General features: G+C 42.5%; 1 protein-coding gene and 1 pseudogene across 2 annotated transcripts; both read left to right on the top strand.

Annotated features, from left to right (window-relative positions):
- Positions 1-5,875: 5,875 nt before the first annotated feature.
- On the top strand, positions 5,876-6,878 carry LOC147635572 (uncharacterized; annotated as a pseudogene).
- A 5,928-nt stretch (positions 6,879-12,806) lies between these two features.
- Positions 12,807-26,575, top strand: LOC147635571 (SUPPRESSOR OF ABI3-5-like). 2 transcript variants are annotated; one of them, XM_086802922.1, is made up of 15 exons: positions 12,852-12,941; positions 13,807-13,873; positions 14,006-14,146; positions 14,359-14,399; positions 14,504-15,305; positions 15,438-15,509; positions 15,637-15,729; positions 15,821-15,900; positions 21,458-21,608; positions 24,232-24,319; positions 24,433-24,524; positions 24,618-24,686; positions 24,816-24,995; positions 25,079-25,256; positions 25,363-26,575. In XM_086802922.1, exons 3-15 carry the CDS (start codon positions 14,075-14,077, stop codon positions 26,382-26,384), a joined length of 2,940 nt encoding a protein of 979 aa, XP_086659048.1. In that variant the 5' UTR covers positions 12,852-12,941; positions 13,807-13,873; positions 14,006-14,074; the 3' UTR covers positions 26,385-26,575. The 2 variants fall into 2 exon arrangements, with proteins under 2 accessions (XP_086659047.1, XP_086659048.1); XM_086802921.1 differs by lacking the exon at positions 13,807-13,873 and having other exon boundaries at positions 12,807-12,941.
- The last annotated feature ends 211 nt before the right edge of the window (positions 26,576-26,786 follow it).

Here is a 26,786-nt window from a genome sequence, read left to right as displayed (position 1 = left end):
ACTTCCTATAGTAGCTACATAATCCAAAAAAAGATTGAAGTTCATGAATATCACGTAGTCTAGACCAATTATCAATGCTTTTAATCTTTTTGGAGTTTGCTCGAATACTATCAACAGAAACAATGTGCCCTAAATATTCAATTTCCTCTTGAAATAATTTTCTCTTTTTAGAATTGACATAGAGCTGATTCCCTTGAAGAAGTGAGAACACATTTTCTAAATGGTGTTTGTGCTCTTGATAATTGTTACTGAAAACTAAGATATCATTAAAAAATCACTACAACAAAATTTTAATATTTCAAGAATATTATATTCATCATTCTGTTAAAGGAAGCTGGAGCATTAGTCAAACCAAATGGCATAACTAAACTCATAATGATTGGTTTGGGTTCTAAAGGCAGTCTTGAAGATATCCCCTTCATCCATTCGGATCTAATGATAGCTGGACTTTAGTTCAATCTTGCTTAAAGACTTGAGATCCCTTGAGCAAGTCATCCAGGTATCGATTCTTGACAGTAATCTTGTTTAGTGCACGATAATTGATACACATTCAAAATGTTCCATTCTTCTTTTTAACGAGAAGAACTGGAGCTCCAAATGGAGAACTACTGGGTCTAATCAATTATTTCTCTAATCTTTCTTCAACTTGCATCTGGATCTCTTTTTGCTCAATCATGTTGACTCGACAAGAAGCTTTACATGGCGGTGAGCTACATTTCAATTCTATGGTCTTCTGAAGGAGATTTGGGTAAGCCAGGAGGTAAGTCGTCCATGACGCAATTAGAGAACTTAGAGATGAAAGGGTCATGAGACACATTTGATTTAGAGTCATCCTAAGCACTAAGCTAGTTGACAAGAATAAAAAATGCCTTCTCTTTTTTCCATATGGCTCTTTTTTCTTGGATATGAGTCAAAAGTGAACCTAAGTCATTGGAGACAAATTTCTTTGTCACCTTCCATTAACCACATGGTATGAGTTTCATAATCAATCTGGGGATTATGCTCATGTCTCCATGGCATTCCTAAGATAACATCCACACCTTGCAAAGGAACCACTAGGAATGTTTTCTTTTCTTTTAGTGAATCCATTTTCAATTCTAAATCCTTAATCTCTTTTGTGTAGTTGTACTTATTAACTTGAAATGCAGCTTTTACTTTGTAACTAGAGTATGATGCATCTAGGTTAAGTGCTTTCAATGCTTTTTTAGAAATGAAGTCATGCATGCTATCATCATCATTCAATATAGAAATTGATTTTCCTTTTATTTTTCCCTGAATTCTCAATAAAGCATAAATCAAAAGCTTACCTTCATCTGAACAATCAAGACCAGAACTACCCTCTTGCTTGAAAGAATCATCGTCATCTTCTTCAATAACATTGAGACAAGTCACATATGCGGAGTTATTCTTCTTCTCGAGACAGTCTTGTGCAAGGTATCCTTCCTTGTGACATCTGAACCACTGGATGATTCGATTCTTTGGCTGAGGGTTTGTTGTTGTTGTCTTTCCAAGCATATCCTTTAACCACATCTTTACCCTTGTGCATCATCCTAGATTTATCAAAAGTACTTGAAGGAAAAGATGGTAGAAGACTTTGTAAAAGACTTTTCTTGCATCCTGAAATCTCTAGAAATAGATGTTGTACGTTTAGAATTTAAAGCGAGATCCATAGTAGAACTAATCCAAGGATGAAACATATTGATGTCAGCCCTAATAGTAGGCTCGAGTCTAGCAATGAATTTCCTTCGTTGCTTTTTTTCCTTAACTTTTTCAATCACTTGAATTTGTAATAGAATGTCCCATAATTTGTCGATGTAGGCTTGGACATTCTCTTTCTCGACCTGGCATAAAGTGTCCCATCACTGATACGCTTTAGCCTTGTATTGAGAAGGTAGAAAGTGTTTCTTTAAGAGTTTTTGGAACTCTTTCCATGTCGAAGGTCGATGTTTACCCTACTTGATCACATTCCACCATAAAGCAGCACTTTCAATCAAGTGATTGCAAGCACACGTAATCTTGTCCTTTTTCAAGATTTTTTTGCATGAAAAATAATCATCCAATTTGCTAAGACATGTAATAAGTACTCGTGCATCTTTCTTGCCATCATAGTTATGGAAAGCGGACTCCTTTCAGCTAATCCGTGAATCTTTTCGGGAACTCTAAGCACGTAAAGTAGCTTCGACAGTGCGCCTAACATTATCACTTTCCTCTTCGTCAGAGTTAGAAGAGTCATGCTTGCACTTAGAACGCTTCACTTGACACACTAGCTTACGTCAGAGTTCACACTCACTTGCAATTTGCTCTTGAAGTGCTAAAATTTTCTCTTTCATAGTGGGTTGTGTAGGTAGATTGGCCATTGCAAATAAATAAATAAAGAAAGTGCAATTTTATGATGTGGATAAATAAATAAAGATGAGAAACTTAGCTCTTGAACCATGTTGAATTCGGGTTTGAAGTCGTTAAATGGTTGATCTTGACACCGTCCTTTTACTCCAATTATGAATAAAATTCGAGCATGGTCAAGAAGCTTGAGTTTTGGTCGACTTTGGCAAGATTTTTAAAGCCACTTTAAAATCCTGTCGGACCTTGATGTGATGAAGAAACCGAAACCAAAAATAACACCTTCCAAAAAATTCCAAAATTTTGATGTCCTTTGATGCCCAAAATTTGTGTTACAAGAGGCTTCCAAAGAAATGTAGAACTTTCTGTAATTTTTTGTAGCCGTGAAAATATGAATAGTTGTGCCCCTTTCTTCTTTGAGACCCTTAAAAGCTTTTGAAGTTAAGCTTATCAATACTATAAGCTTTTGTTTAAGCTTATTTTATTGAGCTTTTTTCTTTCTTTCTTTCTTTCTTTCTTTCTTTTTGTTTTAAAGCTCATAGCATAAAGCTTTTGTAAGGCTTACAACACTTTGAAAAGAAAATGACTTCTCACACAGTAGGAAACCTGCGCAGTGCCTCTGGGAAAGAAAACATCTTCAGCCTGTTTTTCACGCTACCACCCATTGGAGAGAAGAAGAAAACTATGAGCTCAATTACTTTTCTTGCCCACAATTGCAATCTTCCAATTTGATTAAGCTCTTCTTTATATATAAAAATCCAAAAAGAATTTCTCCCTACAAAGCTACATTTCAGCGCTTTTCAAAAGAAATTGATTTGTAGATGATTATGCTCCCTTCCTCCTGCTAGTGGTTTAGTAATTTGAAGATTGAGCTTAAACCTCCTTCAGAAGCTGATTTCATCCATACGGTTAGATCAAAGAGAGGCTATGAATTTAAAAAACCATTTTTCAAGAGAAGAGTGGTTTGGTGGTTTCTACAGAGTGGTTTGCCACCCCCTTTATCTTTTGGTCTTTAACCTTTGGTTAAAAGCCTGCAACTCTTCAAACCTTTGAATTAACCCTTCAAGCTTTCAAATCTTGCCTCCATCTTCCTAGACCCATGGCTTTTACACCACTGACATGGATCCAATTCTAGGAAAATAGAGAAAATAGTAACTTGCAAGAAATAGATTATTCAAACCAAATAACTCATCAAAAGACCACAAATTCAACATATTCAAGAGCTAAATGAATAACAATAGCTCAAGATCATGACTCAAACATTGGGTGAAATCATTCCCCCTCATGTATGTGGCCTCCTCTCTCCACACATGAGTATTTATGTAAATCTTTATCAGGGATTTCATTCACGTCTTCACGTGAAGTGTGAAGTGGTAATAACCCCTGTTATTATCACTCTATCAAAGTGTTAATAACATCAAATTCACAATTGACCTGCCAAAACAGGCTAAGTCGGTTTTAGGTGCCTTTTTTGGAGGTGGCTATATAAACAAGTGGAGGTGGCTCTAGAAACAATTTTGGCACTCTCTCTAGAGCCCCTCACTCACTCACGAGTCACAAGAGCTTGAGCTTGATTAGGTAATTTTTTCTGGTTTGGAGTAGCTTTTTTTTCAACAAGCTTGTCTACGAATAGTTACCTCCCCTGGGTGTCTATTCGCCTTGGAACAGGGCTAAGTAGGGAGCATCCTTGAGGAGGAATTAGGTGGTGCAAGTGCTTGGGGCTCATTTCTATTATTGGAATGGAGCGCTCCTCGTCACTGCACCGATGTACTTGTATTTTACGAATAGTTACCTCCCCTGGGTGTCTATTCGCCTTGGAACAGGGCTGGGTAGGGAGCATCCTCGAGGAGGGATTAGGTGGTGCAAGTGCTTAGGGCTCATTTCTATTGTTGGAATGGAGCGCTCCTCATCACTACACCAACGTACTTGTATTTGACGAATAGTTACCTCCCCTGGGTGTCTATCCGTCTGGAAACAGGTTTGGGTAGGAAGCATCCTCGTGGAGGGTTTAGATGGTGCAAGTGCTTGGGGCTCATTTCTATCGCTGGAATGGAGCGCTCCTAATCTCTACACCGATTTCACGTTATTTTTTATTTTTGCTGCTTATTTTTTGCCTGCACATCCCTTTTTGCATCTTATTATTTATATTTTTAATTGATTTTAATATTATTAGAACCAAACATTTTTGTGATTATATGTATGTTTAGGTGTTCTGTGAAGTTATCATGGATGCTAATGCTCGTTCCCAAAACATCAACGAAGTTGGTTCTAGTCGCCCATCCACTGGTGGTGAAGGATCAAATAATAGAGTTGCCAATAAAGGTAAGTGTAAGGTTGGTGGTAAGGTGCTAGGGCATGAGTGGCAATTTGCAAAGAATGTTAGATCATTTGTAGATTGGTGTTGCAAGTTATGTGGCAAGGAAAAATCAGGAGGTGCACGTCGTATTAGGGAACACTTCCTTGGGTCAGGGAGGAGTGGAACAAGTGGTGGGGCAAATGGAGGTAGATGCAATGGCATAGGCCATGAGAATGCCACAAAACGCTTAAGAGAGTTATTGGGTGGTGTAGCTAATGCAAAGCGACCCAGAATACTAGTTCCAAGTTTTGTGACCTCAGAGCATCATCAGCGCACTACTTCCCCTACACAGGGGGGACAAAATAGTGATGCACCCTCCATGCAGAATGCTACACCTACAGAAAGAGTTAGTAATCAAGATGGGTCACCTGGATACAATTTTGGGACGTCTAGAGCAAGACAAGTGATTCTCGATCAGAGCTTTCGATCAACTGCTCTTGAGGCGGCGCAGTTTGGTCTTGCTCAAGCTATCTATTTTACAGGCGGTTCTATGTCGATGGTGGTGACACGAGATCCATGGAAGCATGCGTGGAAGAAGATCGGTGAGTATGGCCCTGGTTTTTGCCCTCCATCATATCATCAGATGCGAACAACACTATTGGACAAATGCTATGTAGACACTCAAAAGGAAGTTGATAGGTTGATTCTAAAATCAATTGATCAATCAGGATGCACTATAGTCAGTGTGACGGATGGTCAAATGTTCAGCGTAGGCCATTAATTAATGTGATGGTATTCAGTCCTCGAGGGGAGTGCTTCGTTAAAGCAGTGGACAGCTCAGGTGAGATCAAGACAGGGGCCTATATAGCTAATATTATAGGAGAGACAATTCAGCAAATAGGTATTCCCAACGTAGTACAGGTGATCATGGACAATGCAAAAAACTGCAGAGCAGCTGGTCGACTCTTGGAGGAGCGCTTCCCTAGCTTACACAAATTTGGTTGCAATGCACACAGCTTGAATCTTGTGTTGCAAGATTGGTATAAGAAAGATGATACTGCATGGTTCAAAAGCATTGTAGACAACTCAAGGAAGGTGGTGAAATTCATTTTGAAGAGACAACGTGTTCTGGATATGTATCGTCAACGTATGACTACCATGCTAAAGCTACCGTGCGAAACAAGGTTTTGCACAAACTTCTACACCGTGGAAAGTTTGCTACAAAACAAAAATGCTGTAATGGAGACATTTGTGTGTGCATCTTTCTATGAGTGGGAAGCTCAGCAATCGGTAACAGTCAAAACAAAGGTGGGGTCTTTGAAAGTCCTCATTGATGACAAACATTTCTGGTTTGATGTGGGTGATACATACCTGTTAATGAGGCCTGTAATGTTATCCTTGTGACAGTTTGACCAAAAGTTAGCCAACATAGGAAAGGTGTATATGGGCTAGTACAATGTTCAAGAAAGTTTGAACTCTCCTTCAGAGCCTACAAATAGCTTGATAAAGCCATGGAAAGTACCATTTAATAAAACTAAGAGGGATATCTTAAATAAGTATGTGCATGCTCGATGGGTAAGTGCGCACAGTCCATTGCACAGTGTTGCTTTCTTGCTTGATCCAGAGTATTGGAACATGGATTATGACGAATTAGATAAAGAGGTGATTGAAGACTTTTATGATGTGATCATCAATTTCTATAGCAATGCAGATGATCAAGCGCAAGCCATCTCACTGACTTAACAAAGTGTAGATTAAAGGAGGGCCTTTTTAGTTCTGAGTTTGTTCAAAACCTTGCATCAGAACAACCAGCTTGGAGGTGGTGGCTCATGAACGGTGCTTCAGTCCCTACATTACGAAAATTGGCTGTCAAAGTCCTTGCACAGTGTGCTGCCAACTCTAGCTCTGAGCGAAATTGGAGTACCTACAGCTAGGTGCACTCCACTATCGTAATCACCTTCTAAGCAATCCTGCTGAGAAGTTGGTATACTTGTATTGCAATCACAGGCTACTCAGCAAGATTCAATCAGAAGAGTATGAAGAGGAGAGACCACGGTGGACTGTGGATAGCATTGAAGAGGACAATGAGCTAGGGCAAGAGGTTTCATCTGAAGAACTAGACTTCCGTGAGTTGGGTGGCTGTAGTTTGTTTGAATTGGATGCAAATCTTGAGGTGGATGATTGTCCTGCTGCCAGCACGCGACAAAGAAGATTATTGCGGAACAGTGATCTAGACATATGATATATCATTTTATGAAGTGCAGAACAAGTGTTAGACTGTTTTTGCCATTATTTTTATCAAGTGCAGAACAAGTGTAAGACTGTTTAGAAGACTTGTTGAAGGCATACTTATTAAGGTTCAATGTATTAATCCTAGAAGCCTATAACTCGTGGATATATTGTACTCATTTTGGGAATGAAGATGATTGTGTTTTACCCTAAACTGCTTTATACAATCAGGCATGACTGTGTAGTCTGTGCCTGAATCTCTGAATTGTAAGAAGTCTTGTGTTTAGCGTTTGAATTCATGACATAATTGATGTAGAATTGTACTAGGTGTTTAGCCCTAGTACATCACTATATGAAGTTATATGAAGTTGTAGTTGAATTTGAGCTTCTTTTTCATTGCACTTCCTTATCATAAATTTGACATATTCAGACTACAAGTGTGAATACATGTTGGAACTAAAGATGACATTATCACCGCATTTGTAGCGTGCAAAATACATCAAATACTGTGACAACTATATCAAAAGTATGGTACATCTGTTTTTAATCAAAAGTCAAGAATTACAAAGTGTGCTTCAATGATAAGTATTCATTCATGTAGCTTCTACAAAGATAAATTCAAGTCTCTAGCAGTGGGCAGCCACCAGAGGTTGATAGTCTTTCTCCATTTTGGACATTGACTATACCAACTCGTCAATGGGCGCTGCACATATATGACACGCAGCGTTGTTGACCATGTTCTGCATGAGACATGGCAGATGATACATGTGGCCACATGCTATGCTATAGTGACCACTCCAGCTGTGGAAGAAGTGGGCACAAATTGGGCAGGGCCCCTCGGCATGCGGTGTGTGAGGTGTTCAAGGTGCTGCCTGTGCATGCAAGGTATATGGCCTCTGCATGTGTGCAAATCTCTGGCACAATGCACTTGTCTAGCTTTAATCTGCCCTTGCGGATTCGCTCATCAGACACACTGGGCCATATTTGCTTGACCATATTTGTGGTGGACACTTCTTTATTTATGTCCTTCCATTGCTTGCCGTTAGTAACCGGTGTCCACTCAGAGATCTGCGCAGCAAGCCTTGCCTGGTCATTTGGACCAGTCGCATCTGCAAGTAGCCGTAGGCGCTCAAATGCCTTTCTAGCTTTTTCGCGTTCGTCCATACCTGGCTAATTGAACAATATTAAAATTGAACATTGCTTCCATAATTCAGTTCAGCACGACACAATATAAAGTTTGGCACGACATAAGAGAAAATCTACCACCACTACTTGGAAATTAAGCATAACTCAAGAGAAAACACCATGGGTTATGACCACTACTTGGAAACATCACTTGAAATAGTTAATGCTTGCACACATTATATACACTACGATTTATGACCGTCACTTGTCCACATCACTTGAAATAATTTATGCTTGCACCACATTATATACAAATTAAGAACCACAGTCCACGCTTTATAACCGTCACTTGGAAACATCACTTGAAATAGTTTACGCTTGCATCATATTATATACAAATTTTAAAACTGCACCACAACTTAAAATCATATACACAATACACCACTTTGGGTATTGAAACGCTTTGCACCATAAGATGTGAGAGAGATTGAGCATGTGAGAATCCATCACTATACGCAAAAATCCATTTACAATTGTAATTTGCAAAACATATCCATATGTGATGGGATTTTTCAAAAGTTCAATGAACTAATATCTAGGCATCATCTCACTTAGTGGTCGCAGACACACCTCTGGGTTGAGCTCTAACATGTCAAAATGCTCACTCATATTTTGCATAGTCTTCCTTTGCTTGAATGGTGGCTTCAAATAGTTTTTGCTCATCATAGTGGCTATCATGCCTACGTCTACTTGATTCCGATTTTTCCAAGAGATGTTGTAATGCTCTGAAAAATCTTTGCACCACTCGCATAATTGCAGTATGCAGAAAGCCACTGCATATGTATCAGTGGCTTTAGAGTACGGGCAGGCATACGTCAGATTAAAAAGCTCAGGGGCCCTCCATGGATGTAGCTTGTGCTCCTGTAAGTTTGTAATATTAGTCATCCGCTACTCAATGCCCACTCGTAGCGCCAGGCCCCAATCAATGACGCCAATCCGAGGGATACCCTCCTTTGTGAAATTTGTCATGATATTCCATGGGTGCAGGTCACAGTGGATGATCCCTTTGCTGTGCGCATGCGCCATGGTCTTCACTAGGGCATTCATAAAATGAGGTGCCCACTCAAGCATGTGCTTGCACATCTCGATCTCTGCCTCTGTGGGAGGGCGTCTAGCAGTTTCCTGTTGCGCCACCAAGATGTTGGCAAATCTGCCCTTTGGTGGTGGGACACACTCTAGCATGTCGCCCAAGTCCATTCCATTAAAGTGCGGAAAAATGAGGGACCACGGCTCTTCGTGTGTTTGTGCTATGCATCTTACGATGCCCCTGTGAAACAACTGCACACTGGCCTCTAGGGCGAAAGACTGTTGCTTCTCTACTTCATCTCCTCTGAAATCCTTTACAACATATTGCACTTCAAGTGGCAGCCAGGTGACCCCTTCTATATGACACTCAGATACAATTCCATAACTGCCTTTGCCAAGCCTCCTTCCATGCCTGATGGCCTCGGGTACGAGGTAGACACCGATGGCGCACTGTGACATGTAGCGGGTGCATCCACAAGATGTGACATGTAGCGGGTGCATACAAGATGCTCTCGGTTCGCCCCAACTTCTCCCGCATGTTGAGAGGAGGCTGCACTATAGAACAATGTCCTAGCCTTGTGACTAAGGACATCTTGCATATCAATGTTGCGTGCTCTCTTGGATTTGGATCTCTCTGCACGCCATACATTCGTCCAGTGCTCTAGCTTTGTCGCCCAAGTCCTTTAGACATTGTGTCATGTTGCCCACAAAAATGACCTGCTCTGCCCGTGTCTCTCAGGTCATTTTATGTTTTTTTGTGAATGTGAAGAGTTGTGAAGTGATAATTTTGTGAATTAACAATGTAATCACACAAAAAAAGACGTGATTACGTGAATATGAAATCCATGATCTTTATTCCAAAATAGGTCGTAGCCTCCAAAAATACAAAAAAGTGCTTTTACTTGCACGACGCTCTCTTATGCTCAAAATAGAGTGTCCATAAACTGAGGCTAGGGTTAAAGCATATCACGCTTTACAAAAATATTAAAGTTCAAGTCTAAGCTTGATAAACCAAGGCTTTCCAAATTAGTGCATAGGCTAGCACATGTATATACAAAGCTTGTTTACAAAAATGTGTGCCAAATAATAATAATGCATGAATTCTCCTCAATCGTTTGAATCCTCTTCATGTATAAAATAACCAATAACAAATTGGTAAATAAATATTTCATAAGTATACAAACCATAACCACACACGTGTTTGCAAGGTGTAAGTAACCCAGGAAACACCCTTCCATACAAACCAAACTGTAACAAACATTGGATGCCCCAACCATATGTCAATGTATACCAAACATATTAATATTTATAATGGCATCACCCATGATATTAACATGATTTGTCTTGATGCAAAGATAATCCAAATGTCTCCGAATTATCTAAGAGGATATAATAATATTCTAAAGAGAGCTTAAAATATATTCCCATAACAAGAAGATTGATGGAGGATCTTTATGTCCCTTCAAACACCCCTACTCCTATTCTCACTAATAGTTAGAGCACAATGGTAGTTGCACAGAATCCTATCTTTTATGCCAAGACCAAGCACATTGAAGTGCATTACCACTATGTTAGAGAGCGGCTCCATGCAGGTGGGATCGATCTGATATATTGTAGTACACATAACAATGTGGCAAATCTTTTCACTCTAAAACCTTTGAGGCCTTTCGCAAAGCTTTGGGCCTCTTTCCTTTCAGAGACTGATCTAGAATCTCTATAAACCTCACATTTGTAATACAGGAGTTTGTTACATATATGGTAGTGCTACATTGTGAGGACATGTACTCTTGCCATGGGCACTTTTGTCCCACGGGGTTTTTTCCCATGGCCATCTAGGTGTAAAAAGGCACCTTAGGGTTAGCTAGAATATAAGTAACCTTATCCTCAGTTTAGGGATGCTACACATTTTGTACTTTCTTCTTTATACTTGTAGAGAGCTTCATCTCCCTCACACTCTACACCTTTGTGTTCTTGTCTTTGAGCATTGTGTGTGTGTGAGACAGAGAGAGTATAGTGCTCACTTCAAGATAATTTGACAAGGTTCTGTAAAATAGGGAAAGCTACATTTACATCACTTCAATGTATCAAATGAGGAACTGCAATTCGCTCTCTCATTCAACATTCCTCCGGGCTTGCCCTATCTCTTCTCCTCCATTGTTAATAAGTCTTCGTATCACCGCTAGTTTTAAATAAAAAAATGTAAATTTGCTTTGGATTGCTCGAAAAAGAAGAAGAAACGGTGCAATCACTCATAGAAATCCCTACCCCGTTTACTAACTTCATCATTCACTAACTAGCCTTCCTCATTCTTTCCATGTGTTTCTAGGAGAGGCCGAAGCGACATACCCTTAAGTGGATGTAGAGAATTGAGACTAATAGAACTTAGGATGCAATCACACAACATTTCATTTAATAAGCTAAGGGTCTCCTGGGATAATGGCAGGGTTTCACATGACGCCACATGATTGCAATCATTGGGAAATGCTCCATTAAAGACTCCCCGCTTCTCCAAGGCATGGTGATTGGTTGGCAAAAGATTTTAGCCACACTACAATGGAATGGGTGATGCCCACTAGTTGTAGATGGCGCCCAAGGCGAAAGCATTTGGTTATGCATTGCATAAGGAACAATGAAAGCCTCTCATGCACCTGGACCATGCCTGTAAGCTTCACAAGGCGGGTCTCTGCACTTGGCACGACCTTTGGGATTCCCGGCCTGCACAATGGCATGATTGGGAAGACATTGCCAAGCAATATGGGCTCTCCCTTCGGTGCTCAACGTGTTGTAGGCAGCAGCATGTGCACTCCCTGCCTGCTAGCCCATAACCCTTTGGCTCACAGCCTTGAAAACCGGCTCTCTAAACTAGAGTATTGCTTCAGGAAAGAAAGCCCCTTTTGAGAACGAAGTGTACAGATGTCCCAACTTGCTTCCCAAACTAGAATCTTTGGTTGGCTGCTAATTAGTGGCAATCCCATGACCCTCTTGAAGCTTGGGGCATATGCATTATGGACCTGTGGAAAGCTACCCCATGCTTTAAGGTTAATGTATTTCTCTAGAAGGTTCTTCATCATAAACTCTCCACTTGGGACCAGCTCGCCTATGTGCCAAACATTTCTATTTTCTGCCCACAAAAAAACATATCTTCCACCTCTTTCGGGCATGCCCCTATGCTCAGTCCTAGTGGGGAGAGGAGCTTGCTAATGGCTCTGTGTCAAGGGGACTCATTATCAATGTACCTAGAAGAATGCCCTACTTGGCGACACTAAGAAACTGAACCTCGCACACATTCCTCTGACCTTGGATTCGCTACAACATTCTGAACACTCCCTGGACTGCTCGGAACATGTTAGTCTTTCGCCGCGCTGTCGAAGTGCCCACCGCCTTGCCTGGGACCTGATGTGTTTCACCATCGAATTGGATATTCTCATTCGCCCCTTTAGTAAAATATGAAGGGTAGGGGACTATAGGACTATCATTGAATAGTCTTTCGTCATGTGGTATATCTGGGCCTTTTCTGCTAATATATATAAATAATTATTATTGTTCCCAAAAAAAAGATTTAGCTTTGCGCAATTGTTGACCAATCACTACCCATATTAGGAGACTTTTTTCCTTTTTTTTGGTCTCAATTATGTACATTAATACAAACCTTACCTTTTCCTTGAATAAATTCTAAAGTTCAATTGCCTAGCTAAAGGTGGCTAAAGATTCACATATCTAGCAGGCCAAAAAATAAGTTTATATATATATATAAAAATTGGTAATAAAACACACACACGGTACAGGAAGAGCATTAGTACTCTCCAGGTCTTGCAGGCAGATTAGGCTACTCGAGTCTTCAGCTAAACGCAGACTGCACAGCTCGGTAGGTCCCATTTTCTTTTTTCTGTCCGCATCCCTGATTAGGGTTTTGTAAGGTTTTTCTGTTCGGGTTTCTTCTGCTTTTTTATAGGGTTCCTTAGGACTAGGATTTTCTTCAATCAGTGGTTTTTCGCTTTATGTCCCTGATTAGGGTTTCCACCAGGGGGTTTCGATCTTGCCTCTGCAATATCGTTTCTTCGATTAGGGTTTCGATCTTGCTTCTGTAATATCGTCTCTTCGATTAGGGCTTTGTGTGTTGTTGGAATTCTCTACAGGCCTGTGTTTAAAAAAAAATGTGCTTGGATGATTCTACTCTGGCTAAAGGTTAAGTATTATTTTTTTGGTTGAAAATCATGTTAGTATAGATTGTATTAGGAAGTTCTATGCTGTTTGATGGCCCAAGTATGTTTAGCTTGGAGGAAATTTCGTGCTTTTAAGAGGGTATGCGGTCTGCATCTTTGGACTTTTAAGGCATTTTGGAAAATTACATGCTGGCTCAGCAGGCCACATGATGGTGGGTCTGAATACGCAGCCAGAATGGGAAATTTCTGTAAGGATAAGGGCCATTACACAACTTTTTGATGTTGGTGGAGATGGACGGGCAACATTGGATGCCTAACTTTCTTGCCCGTTGCCAAGTTCTCTGTCAAAATTGATGGGTACCCTTATATGTGTAAAGGCTTTAGGTGTCCTGTTGGCCTATCATAGCCATGGGCAACCAACTTAGGGGTATGTGTGTAGTGAGCTTCAAATGCTATGCCCATCTGCTAGCGGCAAGTGTCCTCTTTAGGGGGGTGTGTAGCTTTGGTTGAATAGGCTAGTTTCAAGTACTATCCTGAACGGTGGTACATTTTTTTTTTCTTTCACAGATATTTTGTGGACAGCAGCTGCTTAATTGATGCATTAGCAATTTTCGTGGGGTTTAAGTAAGCTGAGGTATAGGAAAATGATACAAAGGGAAAGGGGCCTTTAAGGCCTAAGCTGAAGGAAGAAGATCCCCTCTGCCTTGAAGTTTTAATTTAGTGGTGCACCGGCATAACAGCTCCTCTGTGTGTGCATCCGTTTCAGGACAGGGATCTTTCAAACGCTGCCATCAATCTGCATGATAGTGAGGGTGTCGGGTGTTCGTTCGAGACGATGTGGAACCAGAAAGACGCAATGGATGCGGGGAGGTTTATCATGCATCAAGCAGGATGGGATGATAAAAGTGTATGATACACATGACAATCCGTGTTTTTCAATCCATTCTGGGTCGTGGGGTGAACTCCTGCTACGTCCAAGATTAGTGTGGATCACCTGGTTCTCAATCCATCATCATATATAAACAGCAAGAAAAGCAAGCCCATGGCCACTCGTGGATATTTGCTTATTGGGCATCGTGTAACGAATGCTGACTTACACTTATTCTTTTGGATGCACAGGCTTTGGGGAGGTACAATCCGGTGCACAATCCTGACTTCAGGTAATGCCATACAAGGTGTAGTCTTGTTTATTAAAATAAATTGCATCTATCGTGGACTTTATGATTACTATGACTGGTATCTTCCATGGTCTTGATATGCACAGAGTTGGCGGACCTTATGGAGGAAGAGGTTACACCGAACCTGGATTTCCTGGAGAAAATGGATTTAGTCGTGGAGGCTTCCACAGAGAGGTGCTTCTGGAGAGAGATCGATATCAGATGGCTCCACCAGTGCTCGGAACATGGCCCCCTGCCCGCCGGACTACTTATGAAGACGAATTAGGTATCATTCGAGGACCACAGAGGCATGCAAAGGCTGGATATGGGGATGGTTACAGAGACACCAACACTTTTAGAGATGCTGACTTCAGAGAGGCCACAGACAACTACAGGGACATGAATAATTTTAGAGATGTGGACAAGTTTCGAGATGTTGAAAACTTCAGGGAACCGGACAATTTCAGAGATCATGAGTTTGAAAGAGGGGGCAGATTTTTGGACCCAGAAAGGCACGGCTTTGATGGTGACGACTATAGTCTTAAACGGTCAGCAGTCAAGAGCAGTAGAGAGGGAAGCTGGGATAGGGATTATGCTCATTCAAGATATGATGATGAATATGACTCAGATCATGAGAAGGAGAAGAGGGATCGGAGTTGGCGGAAGCCGCGAAAAAAGGACAAAGAGAAACGGAGGAGCAAGGATAGAGATGAAAGCCCGGAAAGAGGGAGACGTAGGGAACGGTCACGTTCTCATGGCCATGAGCATCGCTCGAGGAGGTCTCGCTCATCTTCTCGGGGCTATACAAGAGACAAGCGAGAACGAAGCTATGAAGACGCTCTCTATGACTTGCACAATGATAGAAAGCGCCCTAAGGATGAGAAGCGCTATCGGGAACATCATGCTGTGGTACTGTTTGGAGTGTCATATGTTTGTGTGTGTGCACATGTGTGCGCGTGTTGCTTCATGAGTAAAGTGCATCAAGATTAAGTAGTTGGGGGTCAGTTAATTGTATATTGGTTCCTTTTGTGTATGCTGCAGGCTCCATCAGCCACCCTTGTTGTCAAGGGGCTTTCACAAAGAACTGTTGAAGATGATATTTATCAAGCACTGGTATAAGAGCTGGCCCTTCAAGTCTGTAAATTGTGTAGCTTTGTATTTGATTTTGGTTTTACACTAGTAACTGGTTAGATTTAGACATTGTCCTTGCTAACTGCGATTCTGAAATGTTAATTGTCAGGTTGACTGGGGTCCATTGAGGCATGTACGAGTGATCAAGGAAAGGACTACCGGAACCTCACGAGGTTTTGCATTCATAGATTTTCCATCAGTGGTGAGTTTAAGAGTTAAAATGTTTCTTGTATGTTTTGGAGTCTATGTTTTCATGCGGCTTGTAATTTACTTGAACTCTTGTCTTAAGCCAGGATGCTGCCCGGAAGATGATGGATGACGTAGGAGATAATGGCTTAGTGGTGGATGGGCGACGCCTATTCTTCGAGTATAGGTGTGCACTTGGCAACGTTCACCACCTGCCTAGAATTCATCTCAAGTTGCCTTTTGATCTTCATGCCATGATACAAATGGGTAGTTGGTTGAGAGTATGTATATCCTCTAATCTACTTGGAGCATAGTTGTTGAAACATCCCAATGGACAAACAAACTTTTTGAAAATGACAAAATTGAAAAAGAACATGGATCCAGATTCCAAATGCCACATCATCATGCCATATTATAGGTTTAACTGTGTTTCATAGACTTGCACATTGGTGCAAGCAAGGTGAAGTTTATGAATGTGTGAGGTTAAAATACGATGGAAGGTGCACCCCCAATGGTAATAGTGCAAGTTTTCCCTCGCGCTTTTTTTGATGTCCAGGGAGAACATGCTTTTCTTAAGGCTGCGCGTAATGTGGCATGTGTCACCATTTGGTCCTTACTGCTTTTTCCTGAAGGGTGCCTAGTGAGATTGGACGTCCTGATGCAAGTATTGAGAACGTGAGATTTCCAAGTTTATATGCGTTTGCACCACTCATGTTTGCATGCTTGAGTAGTGTATTTTGCTAAAGGTTTGACTTGTCTTGGCGTATTGCTTGTGATGCCATGCTAAAGTCCATCAATGGTGGAGACATCGGCTTGTTGGCATGTGAGAGTGCTCCTGCTTGTTGTGACGAGCGGTTGTCATTTTGCAAAACTCCAAAGTTATGGTAGAATTCAGCCCAAAATCATGTTTGGGGACTAAACACATCTAGTTATAAAATTTGTCTAACACACTTATTATTGTGTGTGAAAAACTTTATGCGGTCATCGGGCATTTATGGCAATTGGGCACCCTCTACACCCCCTTTGGTTCGATACGCCCTGTCTTGAATTAGTTTGGGTTGCCCATGCATTTTATTATAAAGTGTGGGCTCTTTTGGTGGGCTTGCGCCACTTGGCCAATTTCTCTTGCATGAACCACCCACCCACCCATCCTCCTCTCCAAGCTCTCTCTACCGAGCATAGCTTATCTTCTTTGCCGAAACAAGTGTTGTTTGGTCTTGCCTTAGAGCCATATATGCAACTTCCCAATGTGGGTGTGTTGGCCTATCTATCGTGTCCTCACTCCGTTGTCACATCAGAACGCTTCCATGGCTATGGGGGTGACGAGAGAGCTCTATTTTCCTAGAGGGACACAAGAAGAGAATAGCCTTCACGGGATTCTCTCTCACAAGAGGTGGTAGAGAAGTACCTCATGAGAGAGAGAAGCCTACACTCAATCCTATCTAAGCAAGCAAACCATCAAGCTAAGCAAAGATCTGTGAGAATACAAGCAAGCAAGGTAAGAGGCAGAGCTCATAAGTATTCTAATGCAAGGGAATGAATGTGTATTGAATAATGTCAAAAATGACTTATATACAAACGACTAGCTTGCACACTAGATTGGACAAAACTTAAAAAAAGGTCAATTGGTACTAGTTCTAGTCTTAAGCAAATATGTACATGAAGTTCATAACTTCTCTATTTGGCATTAAGCTCAAGGTAAGGCCGTTTTATGAAGTCCAACGTCGTCTTACAAAAGATAGGAAGCATGTTGAGGTTGCATGTGGGCGTAAAAATGCTTGATGCAAGGCCTCATCTATCACATGCACTCTGCACTCAGTGCATGGTGACAAGATGGCTCATCATCAGAAGTGCAACAGTTGTACAGTTTTAGAACCCAATAGGATGATATTTGTCGTATGCCGTGACCCCATTGTACATCCTCAGTCCAGGATAAGTCAGGTACGAGCTACGTAGGTCATTCCTCAGCCTTAGTGGGTCTAGTCAGTCAAGTCCCTTAACCCACTTGGAGAGAATCATTCATGCATGTAGAGTCAGTAGAAGCCTTAGGGTTTGCATCAGAAAGCACTCTGCATCCTGCATAATATGCATTCATATGCCTGTGCATCATTTAGAACATCCCCAAAGCCTTAGGGAATTTACTGGGATTTATCTGGTATTTTTTTCATATTTATTAGTATTTATTTAGCATTATTTGCATTATTGGGCATTTATAAATATAAAACTTTATTAAATGACCAACCTCCAGTTAGTATGAATAGGCTTGCCTAGAGCCTATTCTCTCATTCAGTCTTCATTGTGCTAAGAGCTCTCCTCCTCCTTGCTTTCAGCCCAAGACTAATCCAGCCCTAGAGCCCATAAGCTTTCTTCTCCAGCCCCTTGAGAACCATAGCTTCGGTCAGCCCTAGGCGCCTGGATTCAGCCCTGATTCAGCCTTAGTTCAGGCCCAGATTCAGCATACCATTCAGCCCAGTTCAACGCCAGATTCAGCAGTTTGCAGCCCTGCGTTTTTGCACAGCCGTACAGCAGTTCTCTGCGTTTCTGTTCCAGCCGTACAGCAGCAGCCCTGCAGCCCCTGTTTCTCATGCGTTTCAGTCCACAGCATCCCTACACTTCAGCGTTTGTGTCCACAGCAGTTTCCAGCCCTGAAGATTCAGTCTACAGCAGTTTCCAGCCCTGAATCTGCTGTTTGCATCAGTGTCCAGCCTTCTGTGCATCATCCACACATGCAGCAGTCATCTGGTGAAGGTAACACAGCATTCATAAGTGTTTTCAGCATTCTAACATAGTGTAGAACAGTCCACCTTCTTCTTCTCTCAGCCTCAGGTGTGCAGCCCTTCCTCATGCCCTTGGGAAGAGTGCATAGGCTCGAGATCAAGTCATCGAGGTGTTTCTACAGCAGTGTACAGATCAGCCGCTCTCTGATCCTCCGAGATCTTGCGTTTGGCTTATCTACAGTCCACAGTCATTCTCTCTAAAGAAATAAAGCAAATACTATCTCGTTATCGGGATAGGGGGCCCTTCAGTGGGTAATTCGGGACCCAATCGGGTGTACAGTTCTCATATCTCTCTCTCTCTCAACTCTTTAAAGTTTGAAGTATTAAAGTGGATTGCTAAACTCACGAAACTCAGGATACAGAAGACGGTGTGAGCATATTGTGTGACAGGATCTTCCAATACAAAGACTTCCGCTGCATATCACATCATCGCCGGGGTTGTGAGTTGAGAGGGCATGTGGCTCGCTTTGCGGATTCATGTGCCAAGACTACCTTCATTTGATTGGCAATGATCGATGGTGGTTGAGGATCGTTTTCGTGTTGTAAGGTATGATTCCCGGATCTCATGGTGGAACTAGAGACTAGGGTGCTTCGTTGCGTGTTGCACCGTTGGTGGTGAGGTTCTTCTTGTGATGGTGAAGGTAGTCGAAGAAGAGACAAATGGTCCAATGGAGATTGCAATTTCTTTGAAGATATTTGGAGATTCTTGCACATTCAAAGGGGATTCAGGTGAAGGTAGTCGAAGAAGAGACAAATGGTCCAATGGAGATTGCAATTTCTTTGAAGATCTTTGGAGATTCTTGCACATTCAAAGGGGATTCAGGCGATGAGTCATACCATGGGCTAGGCTTTGGTCAACCCCCCATCTAGAGATTTACTTGGATGGTGGTTGATGATGAGGGTTGGTGCTGGTGCTGGTGCTGGTGCTGGTGCTGGTGCTGGTGCTAGCTATTGTGAGTGTCTATGTATGCAAAATGTGCTTGTGAAGTGCAAAGCCGTTGTGGGTAATGGAGGTGTCATGCACGGGGCTATGAGGGTTGAAAGTGTGTCCGTGTGTGTTCTTCTCCATGTGAAGACTTCAACACTTCCGCTTTCTTTGACTCTTATTTTTGCTTTCTTCGACATTTTTTCACTTTGGTTGAGAGAAGCTTGAGGGGCTTATCGTGAGGAGGTTGGTGTTTGAAGGAGATGGTTGCTGGCGAGGTGCCGGGTCGGGTTGTTGGCCAGGCACCTGCCTATCTAGCTGAGGAGAGGGATGGGTCCGACCTCTGGTCTCCTCCGTTCCAATCAATGGGCTCGATGCGGGTCTGGGTAGGGTTAGAGGGGCATCCTTTGCCGGTATGATGGCGAGGATAGGCTCTAGCCAGTTGCACCATCTGCATGCATTTGAAACACTACCCGGGGAGACTTAAATACTCCTTGGGGGAGTGGGGCAAAGGGAGAAGGGGAAGAAGGGGGATGGCAAAAGGGACGACAGGTGAAGGAGGGTGGAAGAAGAAACAGGAGGCGTGATGGATAGTAGGCGGGTGGAAGGTGGTCGTAGAGGAGAAGGCAGCAGCAAGGGGGGGGGAGGGCATTCTAGTGCAAGGGGGAGCTCTAGTGCTTAATACTCTGTGAAGTTTGTTGCTGTGACTTTGGCAAGGTATACTTAGTGAATGGCATTTTAAGTTGTAAATCTTGTTAAAGTGAACACAATCGTGAGAGAGAGCCCCTATTGTCCCAAGTGCGTTACAGTAAGGCCTTCTCAATATGCTAACCAATGTTTTTTCAACATTGTTGTGTACAGCCCTTTTCAGGACCTTCCCAACATGCTAACCAACGTTTTTCAACATTGTTGTTGACAACTTTGGAAAGGGCTGGCTGGGCAAGTTGCAAATCCCTCAAGTGTGTTGGCGCTCCTCTTGGGCAAAAACGTAAGAACAGGGCTAGGGTTTGATAACTATGAATTGGAGAGTGAGCTAACAATTTGTGGATTTGTTTGGGGTCCACCCCGAAAACAAGTTTTTTTTGGTGTGTGAGCTCTTCTTCGCTCTGCTCTTAGGAGGGCCCAGCCACCTTCAACAGGAGTGGATGGCATGATGCATGGAGCCCAGTAGGGCGCACAATTGTGATCGCCATTTTGGGAGCGGATTTTTAACCTCTGATTTTATGTCTAGGGGGAGCGGCCTCTATGGTTCTATTACTGATGATAGGATTCTGTGCACTTTGGAGATTGGTTTTTGTCTCCCTTCACTCGTAGAACTTAGTGGGCACCGCCTGATGTGGGGATTTGGCAATGGGAGAGTCTTTCCATTGCCCATGTGGATGGTCACATGCATCAATGGAAAACACTCAGATGCATGGAACTAGGGTTTATCAGAGGAATCAGCCTCCTTATATTTATAGACTAGGCGATGAGTGTTAGCAGAGTGCATGAATGGGCAACAATATACTGATTTGAATGAGTTAAATGCAAACAGTGCAAATGAATGCAAGTAGGCTTACTCTTTGGAGGTCCATAACTAGATCCCCTCTCCCCCCTTTGGCACATCTATAAGTTCTTTGGAGCACCGGCCAAGGGAAACCTGAAGAGTAGCAGAACTGGCCCAAAGAGCAGCAGATATAGAAAAAGCAAGTCAAACAGCAGCAATGAATGCAGTTCCCGCTGGCAAGGACAAAGGTTATGGTACTTTTAACTGGTATATGTCAGTAAAAGTGCTGTTCGGGCAGGGTGGAGAGGTCTGAGATGTAAACAAAATTTTGTACATGTTTATTTGTTTCGTAGAAAATAGTAGAATATAGTTTCTTACGTGTTTTGTTCCTTGGTAGGATAAATGGTATCAACTCCTGAGTGTGGTTCTTGTGATGTATAATTTCTTTCTGTGCTTGCTTAAATTCTTTGATGTTGTAGGAAGGCTATGATGGCAGGAGTGCTACAAGTTGAATGGTATTTTGGACCTAATTATCATGCTTATTGCGGTGTTTCAGTAGCAAGCCAACTGGAGGTGTAGGAGGGCCTCAAGTTGACTTAGCCACTAGTGGCACCACGAAAGGTGGCAATTCTGCTGCAGCTGCAGTTGACTGGATGTGCACAGTGTGTGGTTGCGTAAACTTTGCGCGACGCACTTCATGTTTTCAGGTAATTTTTGTATAAACATTGACATTGGGCAAACTGAAGTGTAATGATGTATGTGATAGTACGTTTCTTTAGCAAAGAAGCTTATAACTGACAATGTGTGACATGCAATATGAGTTTGAAGTGAGCAGCTGATTTCTAGAACAGAATTAAACCCTCTCATTTTTCAAGCGCAGGCTGAGGATGATAGTTTTTGGGTCCCTTGAGGTAGCACTGACTCTTATCAGTGCAGATGCAGAGCTCTAGGTATTGCCAAACCCAAGGTGAAAGAACTTGGTAGTTTTCTCGAATATCTTCAAAGGAGGATTTATGTGGGAAAATGAGGCTGGTTGAACACAGAACTTTTAGAGAAGCAATCTTGATTAGTGGATGAAGAGCACGTTTACACATGATACTGACCCATCTATTCTTCCTTCATGCCTGTTCTTATGAGAACCACAAAGCCTCGGACATGGATGCACTTTGTTAGCATGTAGGTAGGGCCACTGTTTCTTCGTTTGTGTAATGGGGAGCATAGATCTTGGGACAATTAAGCATTTATTTAATTAGACACTTAAATATGAAAGATGAACATTGAAGCCACATAATGTCAAGACCAAAAACACTGCACCAGGGGATCAAAGATAGGCCGAGCCTTGCCAAAAGAGTTTTAACTACATCCACTGGCTCATTATCATCATTCTATTACAATTGATTGATGAAAACATTCAAAGAGCAGTGGCGTTGCCGCGTCGGTGTACTGGATAGTTTGCGAAAAAAACAATCACATAATCAGAGACTTACCCACTACTGGAGCTGAATACTCGCTTTCACAGGGTAATCTGGTTCTCACAGGGTAATTGATTCGTTTACAATTGATTGATGAAAACATTTAAAGAGCATTAGTGTTGATGCACTGGATCATTTATCAACCAAATGGTTACATGTGATTACTCGCACTCGTGAGATAATCTGGTTCTCTGAAAAGCTTTTAAATCTGATTCATCATGTATAAACAAAAAATGATGCTAAAATGGACATTTGTTGATTATATCGCTTTTCTCATTCGTGTAGTGGGTAGTTCAGCCCTTCACACCTTCAAGTCAGGTTGGACAGCAATATGCAACCTCTAATTAGTCCTAGAACAGGCAGAGCAGCATTGGAGCGCTTTCGGGCAGTACTACTACAGCTCTTAAAAGAGGCCAAAAACCAGTCCCAACAGCTTGGTTATGAGGAGGAGAACAAGAAGAGGGAAGAAATGAAGAAGGGGGTGCCAATTTGCCATACTTGCTCATATCTTTTGCACGTGGCCAACAGGATTGTCAGCTATAGTGCTGGAGGTATGTTTCTTCCACTTGGAGTGTTAGCAGGACAAAGAGGCATTCTTGGACCGAAGGATACATGGAGATCCAGAAACCTAGTATCTAGAGATTGGTGCTCAACAAGCTCATAGTTGGAGGCTTGAGTACTGGGGCTGATGTTGACATTGTGGGCCTCTAGGGTGTCTAGAGGGGGTGCCAAGAGGGAGACAGTTTGGTGGTGTTCACTAAGGAGCAGATTTTTTCTTGGAGGTAGAGAGTCAGACGACATCCTTTCTTGGGCTGAAGAGGGAGCACATTGTGTGGACTGGTGTGATACAGATTGGGTTGGAGATATGGACATTTGGTGGTTCTTTTTTGGATTTTGCTGGACTTCTGGATTGGGAGCAGTTTCTTGGAGTAAGTGGTAGAGGCGGGAGCAGATCGACTTCTCGACTTGCTTTGGAGGTTTCCTTTTCCAGCTCCTTGGACCGGTTTCTCTCCCAGGATTTGAGAGGGGGTGTTAGCATTATTCATCTCCTGGTAGTGTTCCCAAGTTGAGTATCAGGGGTGCCCAGATTTATCTTGGGCAGCACCATATTTTTCCCTCATGGTTGTAGGGTTAGCCACCCATACTCACATGTTTATTATTTTCTAGTCGTGGGTCTTTTTTAGAGCAAGTCGGCTAGCTCTAGTAGGGGCTATATCAGGCTCTTACTCATTTGTAGACACCTTGATAGGGGATTCCAAGCCTGGGTCCTCCCTTATGGGAGTAGTTGCTCATCATGCCCTCACCTACGGGGACCACCCCTTGCACAGGGTTGTTTGTATCATTGCTTCTTCATCATTATGCAGATTCGTTTTCTTTCTCTTTGTGCCTATGTCTCACGCTTTCCGCCACGCACTTTTGACCCCTCACCCCTGTTGACATTTGCACAGGCATCAAATCCAGGCAATGACCACACTCGGAAAACAAGTTCACACGTGCAAAGCATCATGCTCACACATAATTCAGCTTTGTACTTTGGATAATCTACTCATATTCGAGCATCGTACATGTGTTATTGAGATCCTAGAGTAAGAAACCTTGCTTGGGAGTCTGGCCAAATGACTCAAAGTTAATAATCACAGGGTTCAATGCATAATTATTCAAATTGGTGAAGTGGATAATTAACCATCTTGTGACTCTTTGTTTGTCAAAGACCATGCTGGAAAAAAAGTTCTAAAGGAGACAAAATCTGTATAGCAATGATACTTTGTATACGTGATTCTATTTGTACTGAACCAATTTTGGAAGTTGTGTTTTGAATGATCAAGCTTACACCATTCAATTTATATTATTGGCACAGTGCAACGAAGGGCGGACAGATGACTCTCCTCCTGCAGATGTTGCTACAATGATTCCGTCAGCATTAGGGAAGAAAGGATCCGAAGCAGGTATTGGGTCATCTCAATTCATTCATTTTGTTACTGGGCTTTGTCGTCTTCACCATTTGCCATGCTTTATGCAAGCAGTCATCTGCCTGGTGGTACTATTTTTATACTTGTAGGACCTACACATGTTTTGGTGGTCCGTGGGCTGGATGAAAATGTGAATGAGGAGATACTGCATTATGAGTTTTCCAAATATGCTCCTATTAAGGTGACCACCATTGGATGATTAGCTGTGGGTGGGCTGATTTGTGGGGTGGTATACGAGGCATTGTTGTGCTGACATATATTCATGGTTTTTCAGGATTTACGGCTTGTCCGGGATAAGTTCACACACATTTCAAAGGGTTTTGCATTTGTACACTTTCATTCGGTATGATCTATGATGATGATGTTCCCTGTAAGGAATGCTTGAAGGCATCGAAAAGAGGCTATGATGACCACAAGTGGATTTTCCTTCTTGATTTCTGTTATGATGGACACCCCTCCTGCTCTTTTGAAGGTGGAAGATGCAACAAAAGCCTTAGGATCAACCAATGGTACTACTCTAGACAAGAATGGACAGCCCTTGAGGGTGGCTTATGCCAAGAGTATCCTTGGACCTGGTTCTTCCTCTTCAAACACGCATGCTAGCAACAGTCTTGCTGCAGCTGCCATTGAAGCTGCCACTTTTGCGCAGCAGGTGTGCTATTGTTGTTGTTTTCACTGACTCCTTGTGTAATTGCAATGTCTGTTAAACGCGTGAGGATGTGTTTTTCTTGGCAGTATGATGCAGTAGGATGGGCACCCAAAGAGTATAATCCTGACCAAGAAAAGGATGGTGGAGCAACGGATGGAGGCTTGGCTGATCCCAATGTAGCCCCACAAGCTGGGTTTGTATGGGATGAAACATCGGGCTATTACTATGATGCTGTCTCTGGTTTTTATTATGATGGCCATCGTGGTAATTCCAGTCTGCCTGACTGTTGTTGCTAAGCCGGACCTTATTCTTCAACATGTCTATTCTTCAACACGGCCTCCTAAATATGCTGTTTTCGATCTTTTTTTAGGTCTGTATTATGATGGAAACCATGGCATTTGGTACTCATATAACCAAGAGACACAACAATACGAGCCCTATGTAGGGCAAGACGGAGAGACTGGAACCACAAACGTTACTGCAAGTTCTACAGGTGACGGTGCAAATCATCAAAAGAGGAACTCCAAGGCTGCTGCTAGTGTGAAAACTAAAGACGGGACCACCAGTCGGAAAGCAGTCATCTCTGCGCCGCCCGCAACCATCCATATAGAACAGGAGGCAAAGCTGGGCGTTGCTGAAGCTGTTAAAGCAGCTGCTGTTGCAGCGCAGGCCACTATGAAGAAAGACAAGGCACGCAAAAGTCTTTTGCCGTCGAGTAAGACAAAGATTAGTGGGGTCTCTGCCATGTGGAAGCAAAAACAAGAGGGTGTTCAAACTGCACCATCAGATCAGAGCCCGGCTAGTGCACCAAAGACCTCTTTGGTTGATGACAAATTCAAAACTTTTCCTGCTAAAGCTACCACTGGCAGTACGACAACAGCATCTGACGCAGCAGCAACAGTCCCAAAGAAGATACAAGGAGTGATACATACGAAACAAACCTTGAATAGGGGAGCATCAGATGATACCTCCTTTGCAGCTGACAGTAAGTATAAGCTTCCTTCAAGAAGTAGTGTGGTGCCGACTGGCAGGTCCGGGGTGACCACAATAGCAAAGAAGTTGGAAGGTGTTATACATTCAAGAGATGGATCTGCATATGGCATACAGTCTGTGGGGCAAGGGGCAGGCAATCCTTTTGGTGGTGACTATCATCCATCTGAAAGTTCATTGAGGGCTAGACAGACGAGCAGCAGCTCACTGTCGGAAGGTGTAGGTGTTAATGCAAACGTAGATATGACCTCCAATAAGACGGATTCTTCAGCTGTACTTTCATATGGGGGGCCAGTGGCAGGGGGAAGACGAAGATTTACGGAGACACCTCAATCAGGTTACAGAGACAGGGCTGCAGAAAGGAGAAATCTTCACGGAGCGTCTTTACCTGGTGATGCTTGAAGTAAAACCTGCATTTTCTAATTGAGCCTTTTTAGGAAGGCCCCTCCCTTGCTTTCATGCCCTTGCTCTTCTCCTTTCAACAACCCCCCAAAAGAGGTTGGGTCAGAACATCTTGGCTAGGGTGGATCAGAGCCCACCAACGGTGTTCTTTTATCATATTATTCATTTGAAAAGAATCAAGTTTTGACTCAGCTGAGCGCTTTTTTAACCCAGTTTCCTTAGCTTCAAGTTGCAGAATTCCTAGTCATTTTGAGGCTGTTTATGTTGTGCATTTAATGAGAGGAACACACACACACACACACACACACACACACACTCTCTCTCTCTCTCTCTCTCTCTCTCTCTCTCTCCCCCCCCCCCCCCTCTCTCGTACTTCTATTTTTTTCAAGAGTTCCACACAAC

The sequence above is a fragment of the Cibotium barometz genome, chromosome 9 (assembly GCF_041138505.1).
Source record: "Cibotium barometz isolate CiBa-2024 chromosome 9, ASM4113850v1, whole genome shotgun sequence".
In the NCBI taxonomy this organism is placed as follows: Eukaryota; Viridiplantae; Streptophyta; class Polypodiopsida; order Cyatheales; family Cibotiaceae; genus Cibotium; species Cibotium barometz.
Note: the sequence above shows the minus strand (reverse complement) of the source record. Positions and strands in the feature narration are given on the sequence as shown.